Here is a 25463-nt window from a genome sequence, read left to right as displayed (position 1 = left end):
TGTAGATGCTCCTGTAGCTCATCCAGGGCATGACTGTCCCGGCCACATCCCATGGGCACCCTGGCTCCCTCCCAGCGTGCTCCTGCTCCATGTACCTGGATGTAGTCCTGAACCTGCTGGTGCCTCTGCTTCGCGGTGGAGAGCTCGGCATCGGAGAAGGCCTCCCTGAGGCTCTGCTGAGAGAGGAGCGACTCCAGCTCCAGGAGGGCGGACACCTGGCAATACTGGGTGATGAACTCTCGGTCGTACGTGAAGAAGTGGACTGAGAGGGGAAAAAAGAGAGGGGGGAATGAAAAATATCAGGTCCTTTGCTGTAGATGCCCTATGGGCTCCTCTCCGCTCACCCAACACAGGGAGGAGGCAATGCTCTCCTCTAGCCTACCTGGACAGCCCTCAGCATCCCCCTCCATCCCTCCCCTCCTGGGGAAGGTGAGGGAGCTCCAGCCCACCCCACTGCCCAGCCTGGCTCTTGGGAGGTATCAGATGGCAAGGAGACCAGCAAGGATGACTTTTGACATTCCTCCTCCTCACCTAGCTCGAAGATCTGCAGCGGCAGCGTGAGGAAGCCGGAGCGAGGAGTGTAAGGGTTGTTCTGTCCCGGAGCAGTGCAGACGTCGTCCGATGGAGGCAGCAGCAGCAGGAAGGAGACCTGGCCCCCAAAGTCCAGCACCTCTTGGCTGTACAGACGGAAATCTTTGGCCTGCAAGAAGACACCGCAGGTAACAGCTGCAAACATCACCTGGTGGACCCTCCACTGAGTCCTCATCTGCAGAGGAGTCCTCAGGGACCACCTGCAGCCAGGCTACGTTTCAGGACACAGCCAGAGGCTCCTTGCTTCTCGTATAATCCGCACACTTCTCTTTCTCACTTGTTTCTCCTAAAAGTCTCTAAAATACTGGTCAAAGTCACTACGACAGGGTCTCAGAGAAGAAGTTCCACCAGTGATGATCTCAGCCCTGCTCAGAGAGGTGCCCTCACAGCTGCCCAGCCAGAAGCACATGCCTGGGGCTGGTGGGCACCTTCCCATGTTTATTCCCAGCAAATACTTGGCATGGTGGAGGAGGGATTTCTCCCCATGCAGTCTGGTCCAGGGGGCTGCAGCTCCATCCCACCACTGGCCAGGGTCCATCCTGCTTTGGAGGGGCAGAGTTGGGCTGGTCTCATGCCGCAAGGGCTGAGCCCAGGACCAAACCACATGGTGGCAGGCAATAATGCAAACCCAGATTCACCATTCTTGCTTCAGAGGCACAGGTGAGGGTAAGACAAAGAGCTCCAGGGGACACTGTCCCTGGGCAGGCAGATCACAGAATCACAGAATGACAGAATCATTAAGGTTGGAAAAGACCTGTAAGATCATCAAGTCCAACCATGAACTAACACCACCATGCCCACTAAACCATGTCCCGCAGGGCCACGTCCACACGTTCCTTGAACACCTCCAGGGATGGTGACTCCACCACCTCCCTGGGCAGCCTGTTCCAGTGCTTCACCACTCTCTCAGGAAAGAAATTTTTCCTAATATCCAGCCTGAACCTCCTCTGGCACAACTTGAGGCCATTTCCTCTTGTCCTGTCACTAGTCACTTGGGAGAAGAGGCCAACACCCACCTCACCACAACCCCCTTTCAGGTAGTTGGAGAGAGCGATGAGGTCTCCCCTCAGCCTCCTCGTCTCCAGACTGAACAACCCCAGTTCCCTCAGCCGCTCCTCATCAGACTTGTGCTCCAGACCCCTCACCAGCTCCGTCGCCCTTCTCTGGACACGCTCCAGCACCTCAATGTCCTTCTTGGAGTGAGGGGCCCAACACTGAACACGGCATTCGAGGTGCGGCCTCACCAGCACCGAGTACAGGGGCACGATCACCTCCCCACTCCTGCTGGCCACACTGCTTCTGATACAGGCCAGGATGCCGTTGGCCTTCTTGGCCACCTGGGCACACTGCTTCAGATGCTCATTGTCCACCACTTGCTTTCTATTAGCACAGGACTAAAATCTGATTGATGGTTCACACCCCTAAAGAGGGACCAGGGGCTGCGGTACCCTGCCTGCTGTGGTGATCAGCACAGTTCCTTCCCCTCCCTCCTCCTCAGAATCTGGCACCTGCCTGTACCTCTTGCAATGGGATGTTGACCAGGGTCATCAGCTCCTTGATGGCTACTTGGAGCTCCTGGAACAAGTGGTTCTGGGAGGTCTCAGCCTCTGGCTCCGCAGGAACAGGCTCCTCCATGCTGGCCATCTTCTGCAGCCATTCCCACTCCTCCCTGGAGAAGGGAGAGACAGACACGTGCAGGAGGGAGCAGCTCAAGTGGACCTGAACGCGCAGTCACTATGAGAGCTGTGTTTGCTCGGCTGTTCCTCCCCCAGACGGTGCACCACCCCAAGGGATGTGGGAGATGTGGAAGTAGAGGGGGACCTTGGTTTGCTCCAGCTCCAGGCTGCCCTGCATGGTGGGCAGCGGGGCTGAGAGGGAATATTACGCTACTGCCAGGAGCCTGAGCGCGGAAGCGGGAGGTAATGGGTGCTCTCAGGCTGGATGGGACAGAGGAGTCTGGCTGCCCTGGCTGAGCTGCCCTGAAAGCCCCACCTGGAGATGTTGGGGTTGGAGCGAATCTTGACGTGGCACAGGATGTTGGGGAGCCGCTCCGGCACCAGCACTCGGATCTGATCCACAGCGCTGCAGAGCTTCAAGTAGCCCAGGTAGAGGCCCGGGGACAGGGCATGGCTGCTCCGCTGGTGGTAAGCCAGCTTGTCCTGAGGAGAAAGGCACTGCTGGATTAAGCAAGCCCTCACAGCAGGGCTCTCTCCTGCCCTCATGCCGGCTGCTGCAGCGCAGCCAGCCTGGCTGGCAGAAGGGAAGCGGCAGAGCAGGCACAATCTGGTGCTGCCGGGATGAATCCAGCACCTGCCTGATGCTTCCCCTTGAAGCAACAGGATTTTTTCAGGCTGGTTGGGGTCTGCTCCCCCTCTGTCTGCAGCCAGGACCAAAACCTCAGTGGTCCGGGCTCTGCTGTGGCCTTCCCAGCCTGAGGGGGAGCCAGGACCACTGGTGGTCCCACAAAGGAGCCCACTGCAATCCCCTACCGCGACAGCACCGGCACAGCACCTGGACGGAGATCAGCAGCGTGTCCAGAGCGGTGGGCTCCTCCGGGGAGGACACGGACTTGCGGCTGGTCTGCAGCTTGCAGACGGGAACCCAGCGGACGCTCTCAAAGGTCTGGTTGGTCTTCACCTCCTTCAGGGTGACGATGAGGATGTTGCCCTGTTTGTCTTTGACAGGCTCAAAGAAGACCTGCCCCAGGTCCTGAATGCCCAGCAGGCCCTGCATGACACGATGGGAGGGCAGCAGAAAGCAGCAGGTCAGGGGACATCCTTGAGGCGCAGTGCTCTGTGGGTCTGGGCAGCTGGGATGTGACTGGGGGTCTCCCCTCTGCCCTCTGGAAACCAGCCTGCCCAGCAAAGCACCCACTGACAGCCCCCAGTCCCTCTGTACGAGATTGCCATGAAGCCTGACCCCACATCGTCCCACAACTGGGGTCCTGCCAGGGAGGACAAGGCAGGGGCACCCGGTCCTGCCACTGACCGAGCCACCAGGACTGGCAGCCCCTGGGGTTTTCCTGGCTGTGGCACATGCGCATGCTGCTCCCAAGGGAGCTGGGCGCACAATGCCCCCCAAAAAGCACTCACTCCCCCTCCCAGGCCCACCCTCACCTGCATTTGCGAGATGGCCAGCAGCATCTTGAAGCGTGTCTGCAGGACACAGGAACAGGACGACTGGGAGACGGTGACACACTGCCGCAGCCATAGGATCTCATCCCACATGCACGACACCTGCAGCACACCAAAGGGCCGTCACCACCGGCCGCCGCTGCCTGCAGCTGGCTCACACAAAGGTGTTTTGGGGAAATCCATTTGCCTTTCTCTTTGAACTGGGTTAGGAATGTGCACCTGCATATATCACCTCTCAGCAGGGGTGAGATTTCCTACGCCACAGGCACCCTGAGATGCCCCTAGAGCATGTACCCGAGGGAAGCACCACGCCGTGTCCACCCAGCTATCTGTCTTCATCTAGGACTGAGACCTTCTTAAGTTTGAGTACAAGATCGCTAAGAGAAGGCGGGAGAAGACAGCCTTCTTCCTCAGTAGATAAGGACCATCCAGCAAAAGATTTTGGCCCCAAGCTGCCCACCTGCCCTTTCACTAAGCCTACTGACAGCGGAGGACCAGGTAGCAGCACTCTGCACATCCTGCTCTGTACAACAGAGACAGAGCTGCCGTGGCAGGATGCCGCGGTGAAACAGTTAAACAGCTGAGAAGCCACTGGCATTCCTTCAGAGAGGCAGCACCCACCCAGCGTGGCACACAGCCTGCCCAGCGCGGCACCGGATCATCGCCCACCCGTCGTGGCATGCAGCCTGCCCAGTGCGGCACTGGTCCGTTGCCGACCTTTGAGCTTCCAGGGGCTGGGGTGGAAACGCTGTTCCCTTGTGGTTTCTCGGTCCATGCCGAACCCCAGAGAGCGGCAAGCCTGCTGGATGCCTTGCTGCCAAGCCCCAGTGCCCGGGGCGGAGGGGGAGCTGCTGCCAGGCGAAGGCAGCAGCAGCGCACGATGCCTGCTTGGCTCACCCCAGTACTCCCGGGCTGCGACTGGCTCTCGGCATCGCTCACAGAGTGCACGAGGGCAGCGGCACAGCAGAGGTACTGGAGGCAACGCTGGGAAGCCCAGGAGCTCCCAGACTTTGTGTTGTCTGGTGCGAGTAGCTGGAGTAGCTCGTAGTCCCTTTGTGAACATGGGGTGTCCCCTGGTGCTGCTCCCACCCCCGAATCAGACCCAGCAAGCCCTGGCGAGAGCCCCGCAGCACCCTGGATATGATGGGCACTGCTGCTTGTGCGGGCAGCACCGGGGAAGGTGCTGCAATGAAGGCACTCTGCAGATGGTGGTGGCCATCATCTCAGCAGCATCCAGGGTGGTGGCCAGGCAGATAGCGGTGGCCAGGCAGACAGAAGTGTGGCAGGAGACACAGGGTCCCTGGGCCACCCACCTTGGTGAACCAGAGAAAATCCTGCATAAGCAGGCAGGAGTAGGTGTCATCAATCTCCACCACGGGGATCTGGTCTTCATGGGTCACCAGGATGTTGTCATCCTTGTAGAAGATGGCTGTCAGGTAGAGGCCCCTGCATGGGAGGGAAGACAGTCTTCAGTGTCACCCCTGGCTGCGAGCTTCATTTCCCAAAGGGTCTCTCTCCTGAGGGCAGAGGAGATGCCCTGCCCCAGGACTCAGCTCCTCTCCAATAGCCCATGGCAGAAGAGACACACAGCCAGTACAGGAGCAGGAACAGGAACCCAACACTGCCAGCCAGGCGAGCCTGGCTGATTTCACAGAATCACTAAGGTTGGAAAAGACTTGTAAGATCATCAAGTCCAACCATCAACCCAACCCCACCATGCCCACTAAACCATGTCCCGCAGGGCCACGTCCACACGTTCCTTGAACACCTCCAGGGATGGTGACTCCACCACCTCCCTGGGCAGCCTGTTCCAATGCTTCACTGCTCTCTCAGGAATGACATTTTTCCTAATATCCAGCCTGAACCTCCCCTGGCACAACTTGAGACCATTTCCTCTTGTCCTGTCGCTTGTCACTTGGGAGAAGAGACCAACACCCACCTCACCACAACCCCCTTTCAGGGAGTTGGAGAGAGCGATGAGGTCTCCCCTCAGCCTCCTCTTCTCCAGACTGAACAACCCCAGCTCCCTCAGCCGCTCCTCATCAGACTTGTGCTCCAGACCCCTCACCAGCTCCGTCGCCCTTCTCTGGACACGCTCCAGCATCTCAATGTCCTTCTTGTAGTGAGGGGCCCAACACTGAACACAGCATTCGAGGTGCGGCCTCACCAGCGCCGAGTACAGGGGCACGATCCCCTCCCTGCTCCTGCTGGCCACGCTGCTTCTGATACAGGCCAGGATGCTGTTGGCCTTCTTGGCCACCTGGGCACACTGCTGACTCAACTGCCGATGCCATGGCCAATGCCCCGGACAGCACAAGGGGGCCAGGCCTGTGCAGGAGACACACTGGGGTGCCAGGAGGCCAAGCGTGAAGGTGGGCAGTGGGAAGGCGGTGGGGTCTAGAGGAGGGTGGGGTGTTGGGTGATGTTCAGAGATGGCACAGGGATCTGGGTACAGACGCAGCTTGGCCAGCCCAAATGGAAACACCAAGGAGAAACTTTTGATTTCTGGGCAATGGGACTCATCTTCGCTGACACCACCAGCTCGCTCAAGAAAAGGACCCACCCCTGAGCAGCCCCCCAGCCCCTGGCTTGTGCACGCAGCTCCCCACCTTGCCCAGGACGGGCAGCCCTATGTCCCCGCCGGGAGTCGGGCTCTCCACCACCCCCCCCCACCTCTCACCGCTTCAGCGTCTTGAGAAACTTGCTGCCAGGGTGGAAGAGATGCTTGAGGCTCTTGGAGACCGAGTGCTTCCTGCTCTGGGGCTGGTTCTTGCAGGGCTCTGGGGAGCAGAGAGCAAAGGATGCTGCAGCAGGAGATGAAGTGCCACGTCAGCAGACCGTGGCATGGCATGCCAACATGGTGGGAAGCCTCTGCCAAGGTCTCCACTGCCTGAGCTGTCTCCCTGCTATGCTCATCCATGGGATAGACTGACTCCTGGTGCCACCCCAGCCCCCCCAGGCCATGTCACAACACTGGGGGGCCTGGCTGGATCCCCCACCCCAGCCTCCCCACAGCGCCGTGCTGTGCACTCACCGTGGCAAACGCAGTGCTGGTGGACGGTCTTCACCTGGCCCAGCAGATGGTCCAGAGCTTCAGCTTGTCCCCTCCGCCGTGGAGCCCGGCCATCGTACTCCCGCCAGTCTGCGGGGGACAGACCAGCATCACTCCGAGGACCTGGCCCATCGCCCCCAGCACCCACCCCTCGAGGGCTTCCCGTCCCCTCCTCCCCATGGCAGGTCACCTCCTGGCACCCCGCCTATGTGTCCCACAGGCACAGCATGGCACAGCATGGCACGGCAGCAGTCATGGGTGCTGGGCACCTCTGGGTGGGCTGGGCTTTGGGAGATCCCCCGGTTTGCACCCCTCTTCCCAGGAGTACCCTGGCTCTGCACAGCACCCCATGGCCACCAGACACCCCACAGCACAGCGGGGACATGGCAGAGGGAAAGAACAAGGTCCAGTCTGTTGCTGCCGCACTTCACTGGCCTTAAAAAATAAAATTCTTTCCAGTGTCTTCCTCCAGGTCTTCCCTGGAGCTGCAGCTTTCTCCAGGCAAGTGCTGAGAGCTGGGCTCACCTCGGCAAACACATAAATAAGCTCTCCTGCCAGCTCCACCCTTTGCGAGACGGCAGCAGGACCAGGAACGTGGCTGGGGACCCGACGGCGCTTCTACATTAGCTTTACATTAATTGCTTTAAACACCCCCTGTGTCCTGCCTGCTGCTGTTTTCCATGGAAAGTTCAGCTCTGTTAACTTTGGCTGGGGCTCGCCACTATTTTTAGGAGCTTTAAAAACACCCAGGGAGGTGCCTGACTATATTCTGCTGGGCCAGGGAGGAATCTTTACCGAAGGGAGAAATATTAATGGAGATAAAAATAAATAAAACCCACTCATGTCTGATTCACTTCAGCCGTACTCTGTATCAATGCTGAGTGGATCTCGGTCATAGGGAATGTGACCCGTGCAGGATGGCATAGGGGCTTTAAAGTGGGTGCAAACATGACCGACAGCCCCTGCCAGGACAGGGTAAAGCCAGGGCAATGCTGGGGTAGGCTCGCTCTGTGCATTCATATACACGCAAATGTATTTTTGCATCTTTCCATACCGGTGGTATAGTGCTTGTGTATCTGCAGCTAGAGCTACGCAGGGTGCCTGCACACCTCTGGCCTCGTCACTGTTTCACATGCCGTCAGACCTGTGCTTCGACCCGTACGCGGTGCATTCACTGCTCACATACAGCAGCATGGCTGGTCCCTCGCTGCCTGCAAGCGCGGTGGCAGGGACTGTGCGCCCACCGCCCTGCTGCCTGCTCGTTAGGCTGGGCTCAGCCTCCCCAGGTGCGCATGGGGCCGCTCCTTACACATCCGATGGCGCTGAGCCCTCGGGACCGCTATGCAGCAGAGACCCGTCTCGGGATTGGCGGTGAGGGGCAGAGGCTCAGCCCTGAACGTCACCGTTTGGGGCTGCTCATTCCAGTTCAGTCCTCCTGGCCTGTCTCCCCCAGCACCCTGGGGTGGTTGTGTGAAATTGGGTGGTTTTCCCCCCCACTTGCCCTGGTGACAGTGTGGCAAGTGCTGACAGCCCACAGCTGGTCTCCAGTGGGGCTCATGACCCCCCATCCCAGCTCGGTGCCAGGGAATGAGCTGGATGGGCAAGAGCATGCGGTGGCACAGGAAAGGGCTCCAGATCCACTGCCACCCAGGACTGGGACGGCTCCAAGCCCTGAGGGGGCATCTCCGGGGGCTGAGCTGGGGCATCTCACCATGCGTCCCTTCAGCATGTGCAAACGGAGGTTTTGCACAAGCTTGGCCGCTTTGGGGCAGATGGCATTGAGGCGGTAAGGACTGACCCCTCCCAAAAGCTGCCCTGCCCTAAATTACAAACCTCTGCTAAAAAACCCAGAGGTGTTTTTCCTTCCTACAGAGAAGATGGCTGCATTGCTTTCCTTTTAACTGAGAAAGCAAAACATCCTCTCTCCGAGCTTCCTCCTTAGGATGAGCTGATCCAGGTGGCCTAAAATGGCCCAGCCTCTACCAGGCAGCCAGGAGAATTTCAGGTTGAAAAATTAGTATATGGCAAAGCTCCTGTCCAGCATCCCGGACCTCGGGCACAGCCTCTCTGCTTGGCCCGAGACTCCAAATGCTGCCTCTGCTCTTGGGTCTGCTAGACCCCATCCCAGCAGCAAGAGGGACCCCTGATGGCACAGGGAGCTTCTGCCTCCCCCCCATCCATCCCGTAGCTGGTGCTGGCTCCCGTGGGTGTTCCCAGTGGTACTTACTGGAAGGGATGGCAAAAGGGGGCACAGAGGCTTGCGGGGGACCCCAGCCCTTCATGTTGTAGGCGGACACCTGGACGTAGTAAGCCGTGCCCTGCGAGGAGAGAAGCCGCAGTCAGCGCACCAGCACCTCTCCCGGCTCGATGTGCGAGGGAACGAGGATCCCCCCCGTAGCCCAGTACACCAGTACACCACAATGAGTACTAAACTGGGAGTCCGCACACTGGGTCACTGGCTCCGACCTCCCCCAGCTGTACAAAGCTCTTATTATCAGACACTAGAGAATCCCCATAGCCTGAGTGGCTGGTTTTGGGAGGAGGCAGAGGAAAGAGAGGACATTAGAAATGCCCCAAAGACACGGGGCTTCCACAGCCTGGAGGGTCAGGGTGCTGCCTTTCCACTGGGACGTGCGAGGATCTGGCCCCTGGAGACAGGGAGCTGGTGCAACGCTCTCGAGGCCTTGTGGCACAGCGACAGTGATTAAAGGCCTCTGATTAACGCTCAGTCAAGCTGCCAGATGTTGCAAGGCCTCCAGGCACTCATGAAAGCCGACAGGAGCCCGCGAAGCAGCTCTGAAAGCATGATTGATGGGCTCCGGCCAGCTCCTTGCAGCGGCGCTGCTCTGGGCTCCGCTCGAGTCCCATCCTGCCATGCACCAGGGCAGCTCTCCCGCTCCAACAGCGGCTCCGGAGCTGCGGCACCGCTGCCTTGGCTAAGCCCCTCTAACAGCATCGAGGGCTTTCCCTGCTCCTCCAGCCGGTGGTCCCTGCCTGCCCCGGAGGTCCAGTGCTGCACCTCCCTGCTAAGGGCAACCCCGTCCATCCCAGCACCTCCCCGTGTTCCCATCCCAAGCTCCATCCTACCGGGGTCCCCATCCCACTGAGGTCCCCGTCCCGCCCCATGTCCCCCCGCCGGTCCAATGTGCACCAGGGACAGGATGGCAGCCCCCAGGGAGGGGACAGCTGACAGGCAGCATGGCCCCTGCGGTTCTCAGGGAGATAAAACAGCGGGGAGCCCCAGCCCGAACCAGCCCGTGACCTTGTTGAGCTCCTGGAGATGGAGACGGGGCTGGTCCCCCCTCTCCAATGAGCGACGGGGCTGGTGCGGGGGGTCGGTCTGTGCAGGTGGCAGAGGAACGAGCCACTGATTTATTGCCCAGGAGGAGCATGGGTGGAGACAGGAGCGGGGTGGGGGACAGAGGATAAATCAGGCGCTCGGTGAATGGGCCCATTCTGCCTTTCACTCGAGAGTCCCCAGGCACCCTGTGCAGGGGGTTTCCCCATCACCAGGGCGGCCGTGGCCGTGCAGGGACAGACAGATGCCTCTCCCGGCCCCACGCTCTTAGCTCGGCCCACGGGTTGTGCTGAACACCACCGTGGCACAATCCTATTCCTCCTGCTCAAAATGAAGCCCCATCAGCTGCAAGGAATGACCCCACGGGCTACACCGTGGCCAGAAGCTTTTCCCACCTGTGGGCTCTTCCCCCACAACCTGGATCCCCATGGGGCACCCCAAGAGCTCACCGACACCAATCCCCGGATAGTGAAGTGCAGGTTTTTCAGCTTGTCGATCACGGCCTCCCCAAGCGGCGGCGAGAAGGTGGGGGAGCAGCTCCACTCCACTGAAAGGAGAGAGACCCCAAGGTGCCGCGTGGCCCCAGAGCAGGAACAGGCTACCAGGGCTGGCTGCAGCGTGTCAGGGCCAGCGGCTGCAGAGGGACTGCGGGCAGCACGTGAGCTGGAGGCAGCGGAGTGAAGGCAGGGGAGAGGGAAAGCCACAGCAGGGGAGATGGCAGGGGGAGCTGCGGTCCTCCTCACCGAGCCGTGTCACACAGGGTCAGCAGCCTCAAGTGATGGGTCAGGAGTTGGGGACAGGGGAAAATATCTCCTGTGGTGTGCAGGATGAGGGGACAGCAAAGAAGTGGCACCCCGAGTTTTGCCTTGGTGCAGGACAGCGGTTTGGTCCAGCTCAGACCATTTGGGTGGTGGCCAGGATGTCCAGCACCGTGCAGCCCTGGCTGCTACTGTGCTTGAGCATAAAGATGGCTTGACAGGGTCTTGGCAGTGCTGCCCACACCCCCGGCATGCTGGCATGGCGTGCACGGGGTGAGTGCCCCGGCATGACCCGCTGGCACACTCAAGGCACCTGCCATGGCTGTGTATCCCCTGCACTGCTGTGGGGACCTCAGTCCTTACCTTTGTACTTGGTGACAACAGCCGAATTGACACTCAGGGGCTCCCAAAAGGTCACCTGCACTGAGGAGCTGCTGGCCACGGAGAGGTGGACGTTGGTGGGGGCATCTGGCACTCCTGAGGACAGAGAGCGCAGGGACCACTACAGTGAGGCCGGTCACTCTGAACCCCTCAGTGTCCTTCCTGGGCCTCCCCCCATGCCCAGTGACACATCCCTGGAGCGCTCACCCTCCCCGTGCACCCATACAGCGAGCCCTGGCTACAGGGTGCGGGGATCCTCTGACGGGTGCTGGTGCAGCCCCGTGCGTGGATCACGCACAGCCCTGCTCCTTCCCCCAGTGCGGGGGCTGCCCCCCAGGCCCCCCAAGCCCTCCTGCGGGCACTCACGGGCATGCTCAAACCCTGCCTTCATGCGCTTGTAAAGCCGGTATCGCCACTCCCAGGCTCTGAGCTGCTTCTCCTTCTCGGAGCAGTCGGCGTTGGGCGCCTCGTTCACCACCTGCGCCGTCAGTTCGTTGACGCGCTGCTCTGCTTCCCGCACCAGCGTGGAGAGGTGCAGCGAGCGGCTCTCCAGGCTCACGACTGTGGGGTGGGTGGGCACGGCCGTAGGTCCCGGGAAGGGAGCCAGAAAGAGGGAAGAGAAGGTGGTTGGGGCAAGCCCAGGTTCTGCTGGCACCAAGTCCCCACCCCGAGATCCCATCCTCCCCTCCGTGCCCTGCTCCCAGGCTCCACTCGAGTGCATGGCTCCACTCAAGCCCCTGCTACAGCCTGCACCAGCTTCTCAGAGCCCAGTGACTGCCTCCCCACCAGGACCCTGCTGCCTGGGGTGTCCCGCTCCACCAGGTTGGAGATCCAGGTGATGGGCACAGCACGGCTCCCCCACACCAACTCACAGTGCGGGCTCTCCTTTGCTCCTGCCTGCAGCAGAGCCCTGGCGATGGGAGCGTTGTTGGTCATGATGGCGATGTCCAGGGGCAGTAGGCCCTCGCTGTTGGGGGTGTTGAGGTCCAGCTCCTCGGGGCTGTACTGCTTCAGCAACTCCTGGACCCTGTCTAGGTCCTGCAGCTCCACCGCCTCGAAGAGGGCAGCATTGCTCTGGAACTGGGTGGAAGGAGAAACACAGGCTGGCTGAGTATGGGGCACCCTCCTCCACCCCACCAAACACCCTAGCCCCTCACCAGCACCCCACAAACCCAAACAGGGCAGGCTGCCCTGGGCCCAGAGGCTCGGGAGCATCAGCTCTTTGCAGAAACAACCAGATGATGCTGAGCAAACACCTGGATCAGCTCCAGCTGAACTTGCTCCAGGGCAGCTTCACTTAAGGCACTCTTGGGCTTCCACCCAGGTGACAGCATCGCCCACACATGGACCCTTCATCCCTGCCTTCCCGGCCACAGCAGCACGGGATGGAGCCAGCGGGCACTGACCAGGTAGGACTTGCGGAGCTTCTCCTTCTCGCCCCGTCCCGCCAGGCTGCCCTCGTCAAAGGACGTGTAGTTGACGCGGAATTTCCCCGAGAGGTTTCGGTAGAGTCTCTTGGCCGCGTTTGGCGAGGAAGGGCCTGGTGGCTTCCTGGCCTGCGCCAGCTGCAGGTCCCGCATCTGCTGCGTCATTTTGGGGGAAGATGACCTGGGAAAGGGCAAGGAGGTGTGGGGAAACGAGGCATGGAGGATGTGCCAGAAAGGCAGAGGCACAGCTGCAGCATTGGGACTGAGGCACAACCCAGGAGAGCCAGAGCAGTGCCAGGACAGCACCGATGTGAGCGGCTGCAAGGAGGATGCCGGTGCCAGCAACGCCCTGATCCATCTGTTATCAGCTGAGGCCAGTCTGTTCCTCCTCCCCATCGCTGCTGCTGGCCCTGCTCATATAAACCCTTCGGGTGAGACATTTTCGTCCAAACCCAAGGACCAGTCTGGACCCACACTGCCCTTGAGCTGGGATGTCCCAAGCAACCTCAGGCTGCTCAGCTCTGCAACCAGTCCCCATCCATCACACCAGGGAAATCTCTCCTTACTCCCATCACTACCACCCAGCTCCTATAGAGGTGGGCTGCCCCATTCAGGCAGCCCCTGGGCAGCGGGGGCTGCAGGGACCGACAGCCCCCCAACCCTGTGCTGGGTGACTGCTGCCCACCATGCAGTTGGCTTGGGACAGCCTCGCGCACCGTCTCCACATCCATCCTTCTAGCAGGAGCCTGTCTCCTGCACTTACGGCCATCCCTCAGCCCTCTTTGGTAAGTGACTTTCCTCAGGGTCTTTATTCCAGCAAAGGGCACTGTCTGAAAGTGAAGCAAGAGCAGAGAATGGACAAAAGGCCATTTCTAATGGCACCGAGACAATGCCAGGTCCCTATGGGTCCAGTGACACCCAGTCTCCTGCTCACCAGCAGACCCAGGCTCCACAGCTGCTCTTCACCCTCTCCATCCACACTGATCAAGCTACAAAATCTTTTCTCCACTCTGATTTTGATTTCTACTTTAAATACCCATGATAAATATGTACAAGTCACTAGGAAAGCTGGCATCTTTTCTTGGCTTCCCAGAGGGGGAACTGCCCCTCTCCCTGCAGCCATGACCTTCATGTCCCCACCAAGGCCTCATCCCCACCGGGCAAAGTCCCTGGCTTCAGTGCAAGCGTGGCCTTGCTGCTGTGTGGGGCTTTTGCCCATAAGTCATCCCTTACAGCACTGAGGGTTTTCACTGGTGTCAAACATCTGATCCCCTTCTTGCCATAGCCCGTGGCACAGTTCCCAGACGAGGAGCATCAGGTCTAAAGAGCATTTAGCACAAGTACACTTAACACAGTTTCTCTTAGTTTTGACCTCATACCCCTGTGTATAAGGTCAGATATTTATGGGCAAGTTCTTCCCTGTATCACTATATTAGTTAAATATCAAGCAAGGGGTAAGCGTGATAAAAAGCACGACAGTTGTCTAGAAGGTCATGCCAAAATGCTACCGCGAAGCTGTGCCTGTGATGATGATGTTTATGAAGCCATCATCAGGAGGCAGGATATTAATAACAACCTTGCTACGTGCTCTTCATCGTCCTGATTTCAGATTAGGCACAGTGGGCTGCAGAAGTCCTTTAATGATTTTACCCTTTATTACTGTGATATTTAAAAGCGGAAAATGATGGGGAGGTTGGCTCCTGCCAATCACTCATCTCACCGGCTTCAGCCTACAGATTTCAAGGTCTCGAGTGTGGCCGAGGCTGTGGTGTTGAGTTGCTGCCTTGGATTCCTCCGGGGATGGGTGTTATCTGAATGTAGGGCTTTACAGATTGGACCGACAGCCAGTAAACACCAACCAGGTGAGCTTCAGGTGGCAAGACAGCCCTAAGCAACCATGTGGAGGTCAGTTAGATCTGTGCAGCAGGGTCCTGCTGGTTCTGGTGGGCAGGAAGGGGAGCAGATCTCCACCAGGAGGGCATTGCCACATGGGGAGAGACCTGCACGGCACAGGGAAGTGCTGGAGAACCAGCCTTGGGCTCACTGGGCACAGAGTCCTCAGCTTACAGCTGTGCCAACCTTAGTGCATTGTGTTTCATCACGGACACGGAGCAGCTCCTGGCATGGCTGGTGCTGAAGACTCCTCATGCCAAGAGGCTCCACACATGGCACATACAAACCTCTACAGATGGCAAATACAAGACCCCAAATATCAAAGGAGCAGAAAAGCATCATGCAGTTCTGCTGTCACTGGTAGACAGAAATTAAGGGAGAAAAGCCACCCGTGCCTGTGCAGGCAGGGCATTTTGGCAGGAAGAGGCAACCTGAAAGGCAAGTCCTGACCCACGGACCAAGCCCAAGAAGCAAAGTGCTATCTGACATACTTAGGAAAGAAAAATACCCGACTCGAGAAACTCTCCAGCAAAACCTTGCCTTTTCTCTTGTGTATAAGAGCTCCCTGCTGCCCAAGTCCTCCTCTCTCCACCTCCAGCTGCTGCTCGGAGGTGAAGACAGCTCTTTTAGCAGGCTCGTCGATGAGGTGCCCAATTCCTTTGTGGTTGACCTTCATCCAAGGAGGCAACAATGCTCTCCCACATCAGGAAAGGAAAGAAGACCCCAAAAGTACCTCTCTGGAAGCTGGGTTAGACCCTGTTGTAACAGATCCTGGCTCCATCTGTGCCTGCAGAATCAAGGTTTAAAAAAGGAGTGGTGCTTTGGAGCAAAAGTACTTCTTTCTGCCAATTAAAATATATGGCAAATGACCCAGTACAGGCAGACTGCACAATTTGGAGGAAGTTCCCTCAGAGATGGTAGAAACAGAGGCGACACAGAGAAATTTCTCACTATTTTCCCTCATCTGATTTGCTTTTAATGAGAAGTAAAGAGACGGAAATTATTCAGAGCTCAGGACTGAACATCTATCTATATTAAACTGGCTGCCCCAAAGATAAAAGAGTTTCCTGTCCTGTGGTTATGAGTCATTTGAAGTCAGTGAAATAGTCTTGATTTATCTAGAGCTAAACTTTGGAGCAACTGATAGCTGAAAACAACACCCACAGATGTCATGCCCTCAAGGTACGACCAGCCAACACCAGCTCACCCCCGACGGCAAAGCCCCATCCTGCCGGGAGGTGGTAGGAGGAGGTCCCACCTCTGCCTTTATAGTCTCAGTGCAGCCAAACTAAATTTATCTCAACCACAACCAGTTCTTGTTGCTAATTATTTACTTACCTACTGCAAACACCGCAGCAGGGGACGGGTGCTTTGCCTGCCCCAGCAGTTCAGTTTTCTGGCCGTGGGATGTGTTTGCAACAGTCAGGGAGGTGGTGCGGACATCAGGTCTGCAATGCCATAAATCCATGTACCAGCAAAAAAGGCTGAGATTCTGCTAAAGGATGCACTGGGTCTGGCCAGACCCATCTCATGAAACCAATGTAATGAGGATTTATTTTTTTTTTAAAGCACATGAGGATGGGTGTGCATAAGACAACTTCATTTTATCCTTCCTTCTGCAACGAACACAAGCAAATCCACTGGGTAGTTCACAGCATTGTGGTTTCTGCATATTCTGGATTTTAATGTTTCCAAAGCTGCAGATCTTGGCCTAGTAAACAGTGTTAATAATTGTTGTAATTATATGATTTTAAGTGCATTTTGTTTAAGGGCGTAGCCTCCCGGAGCCTCCAGCAGAGAACCAGTCCATGTCAGACAGGGCTGCCCTGTCCCGCTGGCAGAGCCCAAGCCCCGGGCTGGCTGGAAGGAGCCCTGCCCGCCCCGAGCCCAGTGGGACCCGGCCGTCCTTCCCCAAGCATCCACGGGGATGACCCACACTGGGCACCCGCTGCAACAGACGTGCAAACCCCAGTGGGACTCCGTCCTCCCTGCTGCCACGTGCTCCCGTCTCGGGGACAGGGGCTGGAGGTACCTGGACAGGCAGGCGATGACCATCCTGCCTGGAGGTCATGAGATGTGGCTGCTGGGGACCACGGTGGCCATCCCACGCCACCTCCCACCAGTGGGAGCCTGGGCTGTGAAAAGGCTCATGCGCAAGCGATGCTGCCGTTGGTGGCAACGGCCTTCCAGCCAAAAACCGAAGCTGCCCGGTCCCCGCCGCCTCCCGTGCTGGCCGTGGAAGGGATTAGCTCACGGGTGCCTGCCCACGCTGGCAGCGAGAGGGCAGACACCAGCCCGCGGCAGCAGACATGAGCTCAGCACCACGCTCCCATCCTCGGGGTTGCCGTGGGCGGCTGTCACTTTGGGAAGCTGCTCCCCGCTGTCTGCAGCCTGATGCAGCAGAGAAGCCACAGGGCTCTATGCAAGAGAAAAAGGCAGCCCGAAGGATGGAGGATGAAAGGTGTTAATGTTTTGAAAGGATGAGAAGGCTTGGGGCATGGAGGAGGAGAAGGACTGGGTCCTTGCAGAGCTCGTTGTAGCCTCGTGGTGCTGTGGATGTCAGTGGTACGTTAGCACAAGCTGCCAGGGATGCTTTCCTGAACAGCGGTCCAGTTCAGTCCATACAGTTATCCAGCGAAGGAACAGGCAAAGGACAGGAGAAGCCTAAAAACCAGTTATCAGGCAGAGCCAACCCAACCCAGCCAACCTCACCCTGAACTGGGAGCTTGCATCAAGAGATCAGCTGGCAAGAGCAACATACAGGCTGTTTCCAAAGAAATCTGAGCGTGAGGGGTCTTCCCTCGTTTGAGCACACTCAGCCAGCGCCGTGCCCAGGACCACGCTCACCCTCGGCTCATGCAGGAAGTCACACATTGTGGCCACAAACACTCAGACACCAAATACTCCCCAGAAGAATACATGTGAGCTCCTAACACACAAAGGAGCTCCTCTCGGCTCATGCAGACACAAATCAGAAGCGCAACGTCCAGCACGATGAGGAGCTGCTGATGCACTCGCATTTTCCACTCTTTCTGCCCGAGTATAAGCAATTTTTCAGGACTGGGGAAATAGCGGATCCAAACCGGAGCACGAGTAGGGGAGCCCTTCCCAAAGAGTGGGATTTCATAATCCATCAAAAGGCACACTCAAAACTAGGACAAAACGCTGTGCTTAGCATCCGTGCAAGGCGGCAGGACTCAGGGGAGCAGCCTGCGCACCAGTAACCCATCCTCAGGTGTACCGACCTCAAAGGTATTTAAATCTTGTGCGGTGACCTGGCTGTGCAAAGATGAAGCAAAACGCTCCTGCTCCGCAGAAACATCTGCGTGCCTGGAAAATGCACTTGCTTATTGAAACCTGGGTCCAGGGAAAGGCATCAAACCAGATCCAGGGCTTTGTTTGTTTGTTTCCTCCAAATTTTCTCTTTTTTCCCCACTTGGCAAACCCACTGGGTTTTGTTTTGAATGGAGCCGAAACGAGCATGCCTCTTTTGTTTAGCAAGAACAACTAACTTATATAGATCCTGCTCCTGCCAGTACATTTTTGTTCGAGCTCCAGAAGCCCAACGCTATTAGCCCAATGCTCGGAGAAGCTCAGCGTGGTGCAAGGCCAGGAGCTGCTGCACAGCACCCAGGTCAGTGCAGGGTGTCCCCGAGCACCAGGCAGCAGTTTGGCAATGCTGGTACGCTCTGCTCTCTCCATACCAGGCACACCACAGTGCACGTAGGTGCTTCTTGAGGAGCTCACGACCCAAGGCAGCAGAGAGCGGACCCCATGGCCACGCAGCCCACCGCATCATGGCATGACATTAGATTTGAAAGCCAAATCCCAGCAGCTCAGAACCTGAATAAGCTGGAAGAGAAGAGCACATCCTGGGCGAGATCTGCAAAATCCCACCAGCATTCAGGACCCCGCACCTCTGCAGGGAAAGAAGTGGAGGATTCCTCCACGGGAGCAAGAGGGAGTCAGCGTCATGCTTTGCCATGCAGGCTGTTCCCTGAATCTGGAGGCTTTTGCATCCCTTGGGGAACGCTCGCACTGGGAGTGCAGCAGCTGCAGCGTGCGGTGAGAACCCCTGGGACTAGCCCTCACTCGGCTGCCGGAGGGGCCGGGGCAGCAGGGAAGCACGGGGGCTGGACGCGTGATTTCCCACATCACGGGACCGCTTGGCAAGTTGGTGGTGTCCTCCCAAGGCACGGCCACGTCCCCGGGTGCAGCACAGCACTGCCTGCCCGCATGGCTCACCCCCACCGCACCTCCCTCCTAAATCACAGGCTCTGAATTTGGGACAGACAGAGACTTCAGGGCTCCAAGAGGGATTTGGAGCCAATCAAGTAGATCACTTGCTGACAGTCTGTGGAGGTCTCCCATAAAACACCCCGTTTCTGCAGGCCCAGCAGTACATTTGGGGGAGGAAGGGAGCAGAGACACTCAGGCAAATTCTGCTGCAACACGATAATGCTGCTGCTTCTTCATTTTCTTTTTATTTTTTTAATTAAGCATCCCAATCACAGTTTTTAAATGAGCCCAGAAGGAGCTTGTGGCTCAACCCCAATTAAAATACGACCAAAATCAGACTTTCAGTTCCTCGGTCCTCTGTGCCAGTCTGCCATCATGGTTGGGACTGCTGTCGCGCGCGAGCCATCGTCACAAAGCGGCACCTTCCTGGCCTTGCCCACATGCACGCGTCCCTCCTGGGCAGCTCCTGCCCTGCCTGCACACACCCCTCACGCAGCACTGCCAGGACACCGGGACACTTCTCCTCAGGGACCATGCTAAGGGACGGTGCACAATGGCTGGCTCTCTAGCCAAGGCAGACGATGCTGACTACCATCAGCCCAGGAGCACCAGCCCTGAGCTGCTCTGAAGAGGGGACCGGCTGGCACAGCCTGGCTCCAGGTGCCCCGACTCATCCCTTGAGGGAGCGGAAACGTAAAATCCCAGAGGCTCGCACAGGCTCCATCTGCAGAGTCAGGTCAGGAAGGAGACACCAGAGGGGAGAAGTAACGTCCGTGTCAGGCCCTCGGCTATGCACCCCAGCCCAGCTCCACTGGCTTCACTGTTTTCACGAGGATTTACGCCAGCGGAGCTCCTGGCCCGCCCTGCCCGGAGGCTTGCACCAAGAAAATCCGCTTTTCCGCTACCAAATTTCTGTGGGGATCCAGCTAAGTGGGTATGTGCGTTACAGACCAAGAGTGTCCCTGCCTGGAGGGGTTCAGGAGCCGCTGCCCGGGGTGCAGCATCCTCCTGTCACCAGCACCGCTTGTCCCTGGGGTACCTCCCAGTGCCAAAAGCCCCCAGTCCCTCCCCATCAGCACAGGCGCTGGGGATGGCAGATCTGCCATCGGGAGCTGTGCTCAGCCCTGGGTTCCCACCTCCCAGGCAGGGTAAACCCTCCTCACTGTGCTCCCCACAATGCCAGCCTTTAATTGCTGTTTGACATTAAGTATCTGAGCAAGGAAGTCTTGGGTAAATGTTCTTGCTATGGGAACACACAGTGCTGAGTCTCTTTAATTACATTGTTTTTGTTTGGCTTTTTTTATTAGTTGTGCTGTGGCTTCCCCTCCCTGACAGGCCAGCGAAGCGCACGCTAAATATGGCCGGGTTTAAAGTCCGCCGTGAAACCCGAACCGCGGCACCAGACTGGCTGGACTCGGTGCAAGCCAGGGTTACGCGGGACACGCATTCCAGCCGCCGCGGTCCTGCTCCGGCCCCAGGCCCCCCCTCTGGTCCTGCTCAAACACCGGCCATCACAGCAGCTCAGAGCACAACCACCATGCTCCAAAACACCTATGCATCCTCCTCTTCCTCACCCCACTAAATTCTGCTGGGAACACAGCCTAACCCTTTACTCCATGGACCCCAAGCTGCCCCATCTCCAGCATACCCATCACTTCCACACTGGTCCCCATCCCAGCCAGTCTCCATCATACCCATCACTTCCGCACCGGTCCCCATCCCAAAGCATCCTGCCCCACACCTGCTCAGCCCACCTCCGGGCTGCCCCTTGGGACCAAAGAGCCCTCTTCCCACCAGCCACGCCGCTTTCATCTTCCTCTGCCCCCCTTGTTATTTTAAAGGCATTCCAGAGGATGCTGTCAGGCTTGGATGTGGTTTGGTTGGGTTGTTTGTTTTCGTACTGGAGGTTTTATGATCGCATTGGGAACGAGCCCTAATTGAGCTGCAATTCGAATTGCAGTCCGTGGGTATTTGTTTCATTTTTGGAAGGGCTTAAACGGCAGCGCTGCTTAGGCTGGAGAACGCATTTGGTTTTAACTGGAACCTGATGGAGACAGGACTGAGCAGGACGGGCTGTCCCAAGCTGTGACCGAAGCTCATGGGGAAGCCCTGCACGACCGCCCCGGCGCCAGGTACCCACTGCAGCAACAGGCAGCGCCGGATGGGTCCACAGCCCTGTGACCACCTGAAAACCCTGCCGCTGCCGGGCTGGAGGCAGACGGAGCCAGTCATCCTGTGTCGGGAGCCAAGTGCGCAGCCCTGGGGCCCGGCTCGGTTGGGGCTTACAGCCACCCTGCAAAACTCTATGCCTTGCAACCCTCTACGCCCTGCAACCCTCTGTGCCCTGCAGACCCCTGCGCCCCAAAAACATCTGTGCCCTGCAGACCTCTGTGCCCTCCAAACCCCTGTCCCCTGCAGACCCCTGAGCCCTGCAAACCACTGCCCTCTGCAAACCTCTGCACGGTCTGAGACCTTGTGCTCACCCAGCACCCCAGAGAGGGAGCTCAGCACCGCTGCCCAGGCCGCTTGGCCCCGGGGGCTGGCTGGGTGCTCCTTGCTCAAATCAGGAGCTGCCTCCAGACCCAAGCTGCTCGCAGGACCAGGCAGCAGAAACGGACAGGACCTAAAGGTCAGCACCCAAACTGCCCTTCACAGGATCTACATCGGTGTCAACTTCTGCTGACCGTGCCCCATGCCGACTGCCAGAACTAGCAGTTCAGCCCCAGCACCCAAAATGTGCCCAATGCTTCTGGCACACGCAACGAGCTGGACCTTTGCAGGTAGGGACAGGAGGACAGACAGATTTCCAAAGCACAGAGGGACCGGCCGAGCACCTGCTCTTCATTGCAACGGCGCTTCCTCCAGTCCTTCCAGGATCTCACAAGCCCGGATGCTGGAGCAGGTCAGCAGGGCTCTGGAAGACACCCCGGACCTGCTGGCACCATCCCGGCTAAATCAGACTTCCGCATATTAAAAGCGGATGAGCAGTGGGGACTCACTGCCCCTCTTTCAGGAAGAAATCCTATCCCAGCTTGGCCTGCCAGGAACGAGCACCGCTCTGTGCCACAGATGCATGTGTGCAAACTCTTCTCGGGGGTATCAAATGCAGAAGCTGAGTCATACGACGCCTGGTCTCAAAGATCACTGAAGGTACAAGGAGGGGAAAAAAAATATCGCTATGGGGTCGCAGGGCCCCAGCTTGGATCCAACTGGAGCAGAAGGTGGATGTTTAGTGTGGGGATGCTCAGCCGTGCGGCGGGGGCCCGGCTGCCATGCCGGCAGGAGTGAGAAGGGATGTAAGATCATGCTCATCCAAGCTTGGTCCCCTCCCCTTGCTCGGACTTTGACACCCACTTCTTAGAAGGGAGTGGGGCAGGCTGCTGGTGAAGCTGCTGTGGCAACCCCAGCCTGCGTGGGACCAGCGGCTGCGTCTGAGCGCTGTCCCAATGGGAGAAGGAGCCACGGGGGCCAGGATGGCATTGCCCCAGCTCCTCTGAGGGCTGCCGCCATGTACTGCACCCCAGCAAAACGCCCGAGACCCCCCATGAGCCAGGAAGAAGCACTAACTTATCCCCCCCATGATGGCTCAAGCATATGCGGGAGGAATGCTCTGCGTTTCAGCATGGCCTCGCACCAGGACAACATCCTGCGCTGCCTCCTCCTCACCCCGCTGAGACCAACTGGGGCTCTCCCCCCAAGACTGGTCCCTTCACACCGCCGTGCCCTGCTCCCAGGGTGGTGGGGCTCCGCAGCCCCCACACACCCAGGCCCCCCACTACAGTTCAAACGTTGGCTCAGCTCCTCAATCTGCTGGAAACAGGGCTCCTGGGAGCTGCATCCCCACTGCCTGGCCCTGGGGCTGCAGCTCACCCCGGCACAGGGGCACAGCCACATGCCATGGGGGCTGAGACCAACAGACTCATCACAGCAGTGAGAGGCAATCAATTTGAACCCAGACCTGCGGGGATGACAAGCAAATCCTTTACCCTCCTGCGCCACCTGGTGCCACCAGGAAGAATACACTAGTGAGATCCAGCTTTCATCGGAAACCACCTCTTCTCCAAACCCATGAAATTGTAGAAAATTGGCCCAAGAAGGACTTCTGGAAGCCATCTGAGCTCACTCCCCCATACCTGTGGCTGGTCTCCATCCCCAGCCAACTACATTCCACCTGCGCTTTGTAGCCCTCCAGGGACCTCCCAGCCCTTCACTGGGATGTCCCTCCTGGTGGAAACCCACCTCCAGTCCATCGTCTTACCTAAGCCATCCAGCTAGATGAGGACCAAGCTGCTCAAGCACTCTGAAGCGGCATGATGGAAACCAGCACTGCTGGCTGAAGGCTTCCAGAGCTGCACCCAAAGGGGTTATAAAAGGCAGGCCACAGACATTGATCTCGGCGGGGAGGAGGAGATGACGGCCAAGACACAATGGAAGAACAGACAAACGCACACACCCGGCTCCAGAGCTGCTGCCCAGCTGGTAAATGTTACTGGAGTCAGAAAACCCCTTTCCTGCTGGAAAGCAACCAGCAGGACCCAGCCGGCAGTGCTGGGCACGCTGGCCGCTACCCACAGGGTGTCCCTGGCACCGCTACCAAGAACAGCCACCCCTCACCCCGTTGGGGATCTCCTTGGACTGCCGGTGGCATGTCCCAGGCTGGCTTCCCGTTCAGCACAGCCTCACGCCAGGATTTGCTCCTGGCTCCGGCTCACTCCACGACCAGCTCCCTCCCCAGCACCCACTGGGGTCTTCTCCTTTGACAGGAGGGACCATCCCCACCACGTAGCCCTGCCACCAGCGTCATGCCAGCACCACCCAGCGCAATGCCCGAGGAGCTCATTCACTGCCACCCAACTACAAAAGCACTCACGTATGCCAGAACTGACCTTCCCTCCATGCATCTCCAGTGGAGTCAGGGTCCAAAGGCTGCAGTCCGAAAGGAGAAGCCAACTTTTTTTTTGCCATTTTGCTAGAAAACATCCCACAAGGGCTCAAACGCTTTTGTAATGGCACTAGCTGGGGAGAGACCCCACCACCAGCCAGGACTCCTTCCAGCCGAGGTTTGCCTGCTGCCTCCATCAGACCGGAGCTTTCCCACCTCATGTGTCACTTTATTCTCCCTCTAGCTGCAGAAAGCTTTGAGATACCATTAGGTGAAGAAGCTCAAGCTGAGGATAATGGAGCCTATGGAGGAATTGTCAGAGCCCCCAGGACAGCAAGTAGAAAACATTTCCACCCTAATACAAAAAAGCAGTGTTAAAAATCATAGTAATCACCAGGTCAAACCTTCGACCATCAGGACACGCTCATCTATCCATGCATCGATATGACCAGTGCTGCTAAGCACACCCATGGGAGAGACAAGTGATAGGACAAGAGGAAATGGCCTCAAGTTCCATCAGGGGAGGTTTAGGCTGGATATGAGGAAAAGTTTCTTTACTGAGAGAGTGGTGAAGCATTGCAACAGGCTGCCCAGGGAGGTGGTGGAGTCACCATCCCTGGAGGTGTTCAAGGAACGTGTGGACGTGGCACTGCGGGACATGGTTTAGTGGGCATGGTGGTGTTAGTTGATGGTTGGACTTGATGATCTTACAGGTCTTTTCCAACCTTAATGATTCTGTGATTCTGTGAAATGCCCTTTCCCAAGGTCTCGCAGGACATGGGAGCACTGGGAAACACTCTCTCCTCTCATTGAGTGTTGTCTCAGCTTCTCCTGGTCTAGAGACAAGACACTGTCCAAGTTGACCTGAGCTCTGTTCCTTGCTCTACCACCGAGGGCGAGAGGCAGGTGATGTCCACAGCCAGTGCCTCGGTTTCCAAGCACGGGAAATAGAGAGAAAAACAATGTTGTCTTTTTTAAAATGCTTTGAGAGTTGCTAATGAGGATCATCAAACAACCACTCGGGCTCCTTGCAGTCACCAGTCCTGACCTGAACTCACGTGGGTAAGGGGGTGCCTCTAGACATGGGAAGGGGAGGTGCTCGGTGCAGCTGGAGTGCAGCGGGTGCAGTGGCCAGAGTCTCTTTACAGAAGACAGGGACTTCAGCAGCTAGCCTCTGAAGAGCTCTTCCAAGCATACACAACCACGCTTTCCAGAGGCTAAGAATTTGACCAAATCTGTGTTGATTTCCACCAGGAATGCACCAACCCTGCCAAATTTCAAGTCTCTTTTCCAAAGCATGGAGGCACCAGAAGTCCTCAAACAAAGAGACGAGAGAAAAAAAAAAAATTTGGCAAAGCTACCATTTTTCCCCAACCTTCTGCTGAAACTTGGAAAAAAAGAAAAAAAAAGGAGAAAGTTCAGCCTGAGGCAGAGCGAGCACGGAAAAATTCAGCCCAAACAGTTAAAGTCTGGCAAAGGTATAAGCAAACAAACTTCCGCTGGAAAGTGTTATACAGCCTTAACAACAAGCGTCTGCTGGCTCCGTCCACAAGCAACGTGTCGGGCGAGAGGTGCCCTCCTCGTCCCTCCACAGCAGCACACGAGGAGGATTTCACTGCAGCCCAGAAGAGCAAGGGTGGCAGGGGCCAATGGCCACAGGTGGCCCTGGAGATGGGAGGTGGCAGCACGGGGCGAGAGAAGACCACTCTGGCCCCAGCACCTCAGAGATCTCTCAAAGCACTTGGGAGATCCCTGTTCACATGATTACACTGAGCAGGAGCTTCGAGCCAGACCTAAACTGCTTGGCC

At 57.7% G+C, this 25463-nt stretch overlaps 1 protein-coding gene across 1 annotated transcript in view; it reads right to left on the bottom strand.

Moving 5' to 3' along the window:
• LOC132318649 (ankyrin repeat and fibronectin type-III domain-containing protein 1-like) overlaps positions 1-25463 on the bottom strand; it is a 39683-nt gene that overhangs the window by 1404 nt on the left and 12816 nt on the right. The window contains exons 2-16 of the mRNA XM_059826620.1: positions 12621-12822; positions 12087-12294; positions 11581-11775; positions 11197-11310; positions 10525-10622; positions 9005-9095; positions 6760-6867; positions 6406-6505; positions 5039-5171; positions 3708-3827; positions 3103-3318; positions 2584-2750; positions 2110-2260; positions 532-700; positions 96-262 (exon numbers count right to left, since the gene is read on the bottom strand). Of these exons, the coding sequence (XP_059682603.1) occupies positions 96-262; positions 532-700; positions 2110-2260; positions 2584-2750; positions 3103-3318; positions 3708-3827; positions 5039-5171; positions 6406-6505; positions 6760-6867; positions 9005-9095; positions 10525-10622; positions 11197-11310; positions 11581-11775; positions 12087-12294; positions 12621-12806 (2223 nt within the window). The 5' untranslated portion in view covers positions 12807-12822. The remainder of the gene's footprint in view (positions 1-95; positions 263-531; positions 701-2109; positions 2261-2583; positions 2751-3102; positions 3319-3707; positions 3828-5038; positions 5172-6405; positions 6506-6759; positions 6868-9004; positions 9096-10524; positions 10623-11196; positions 11311-11580; positions 11776-12086; positions 12295-12620; positions 12823-25463) is intronic.

This window comes from Gavia stellata, chromosome 18 (assembly GCF_030936135.1).
Source record: "Gavia stellata isolate bGavSte3 chromosome 18, bGavSte3.hap2, whole genome shotgun sequence".
Classification (NCBI taxonomy): domain Eukaryota; kingdom Metazoa; phylum Chordata; class Aves; order Gaviiformes; family Gaviidae; genus Gavia; species Gavia stellata.
This window is presented reverse-complemented; position numbering and strand designations above follow the sequence as displayed.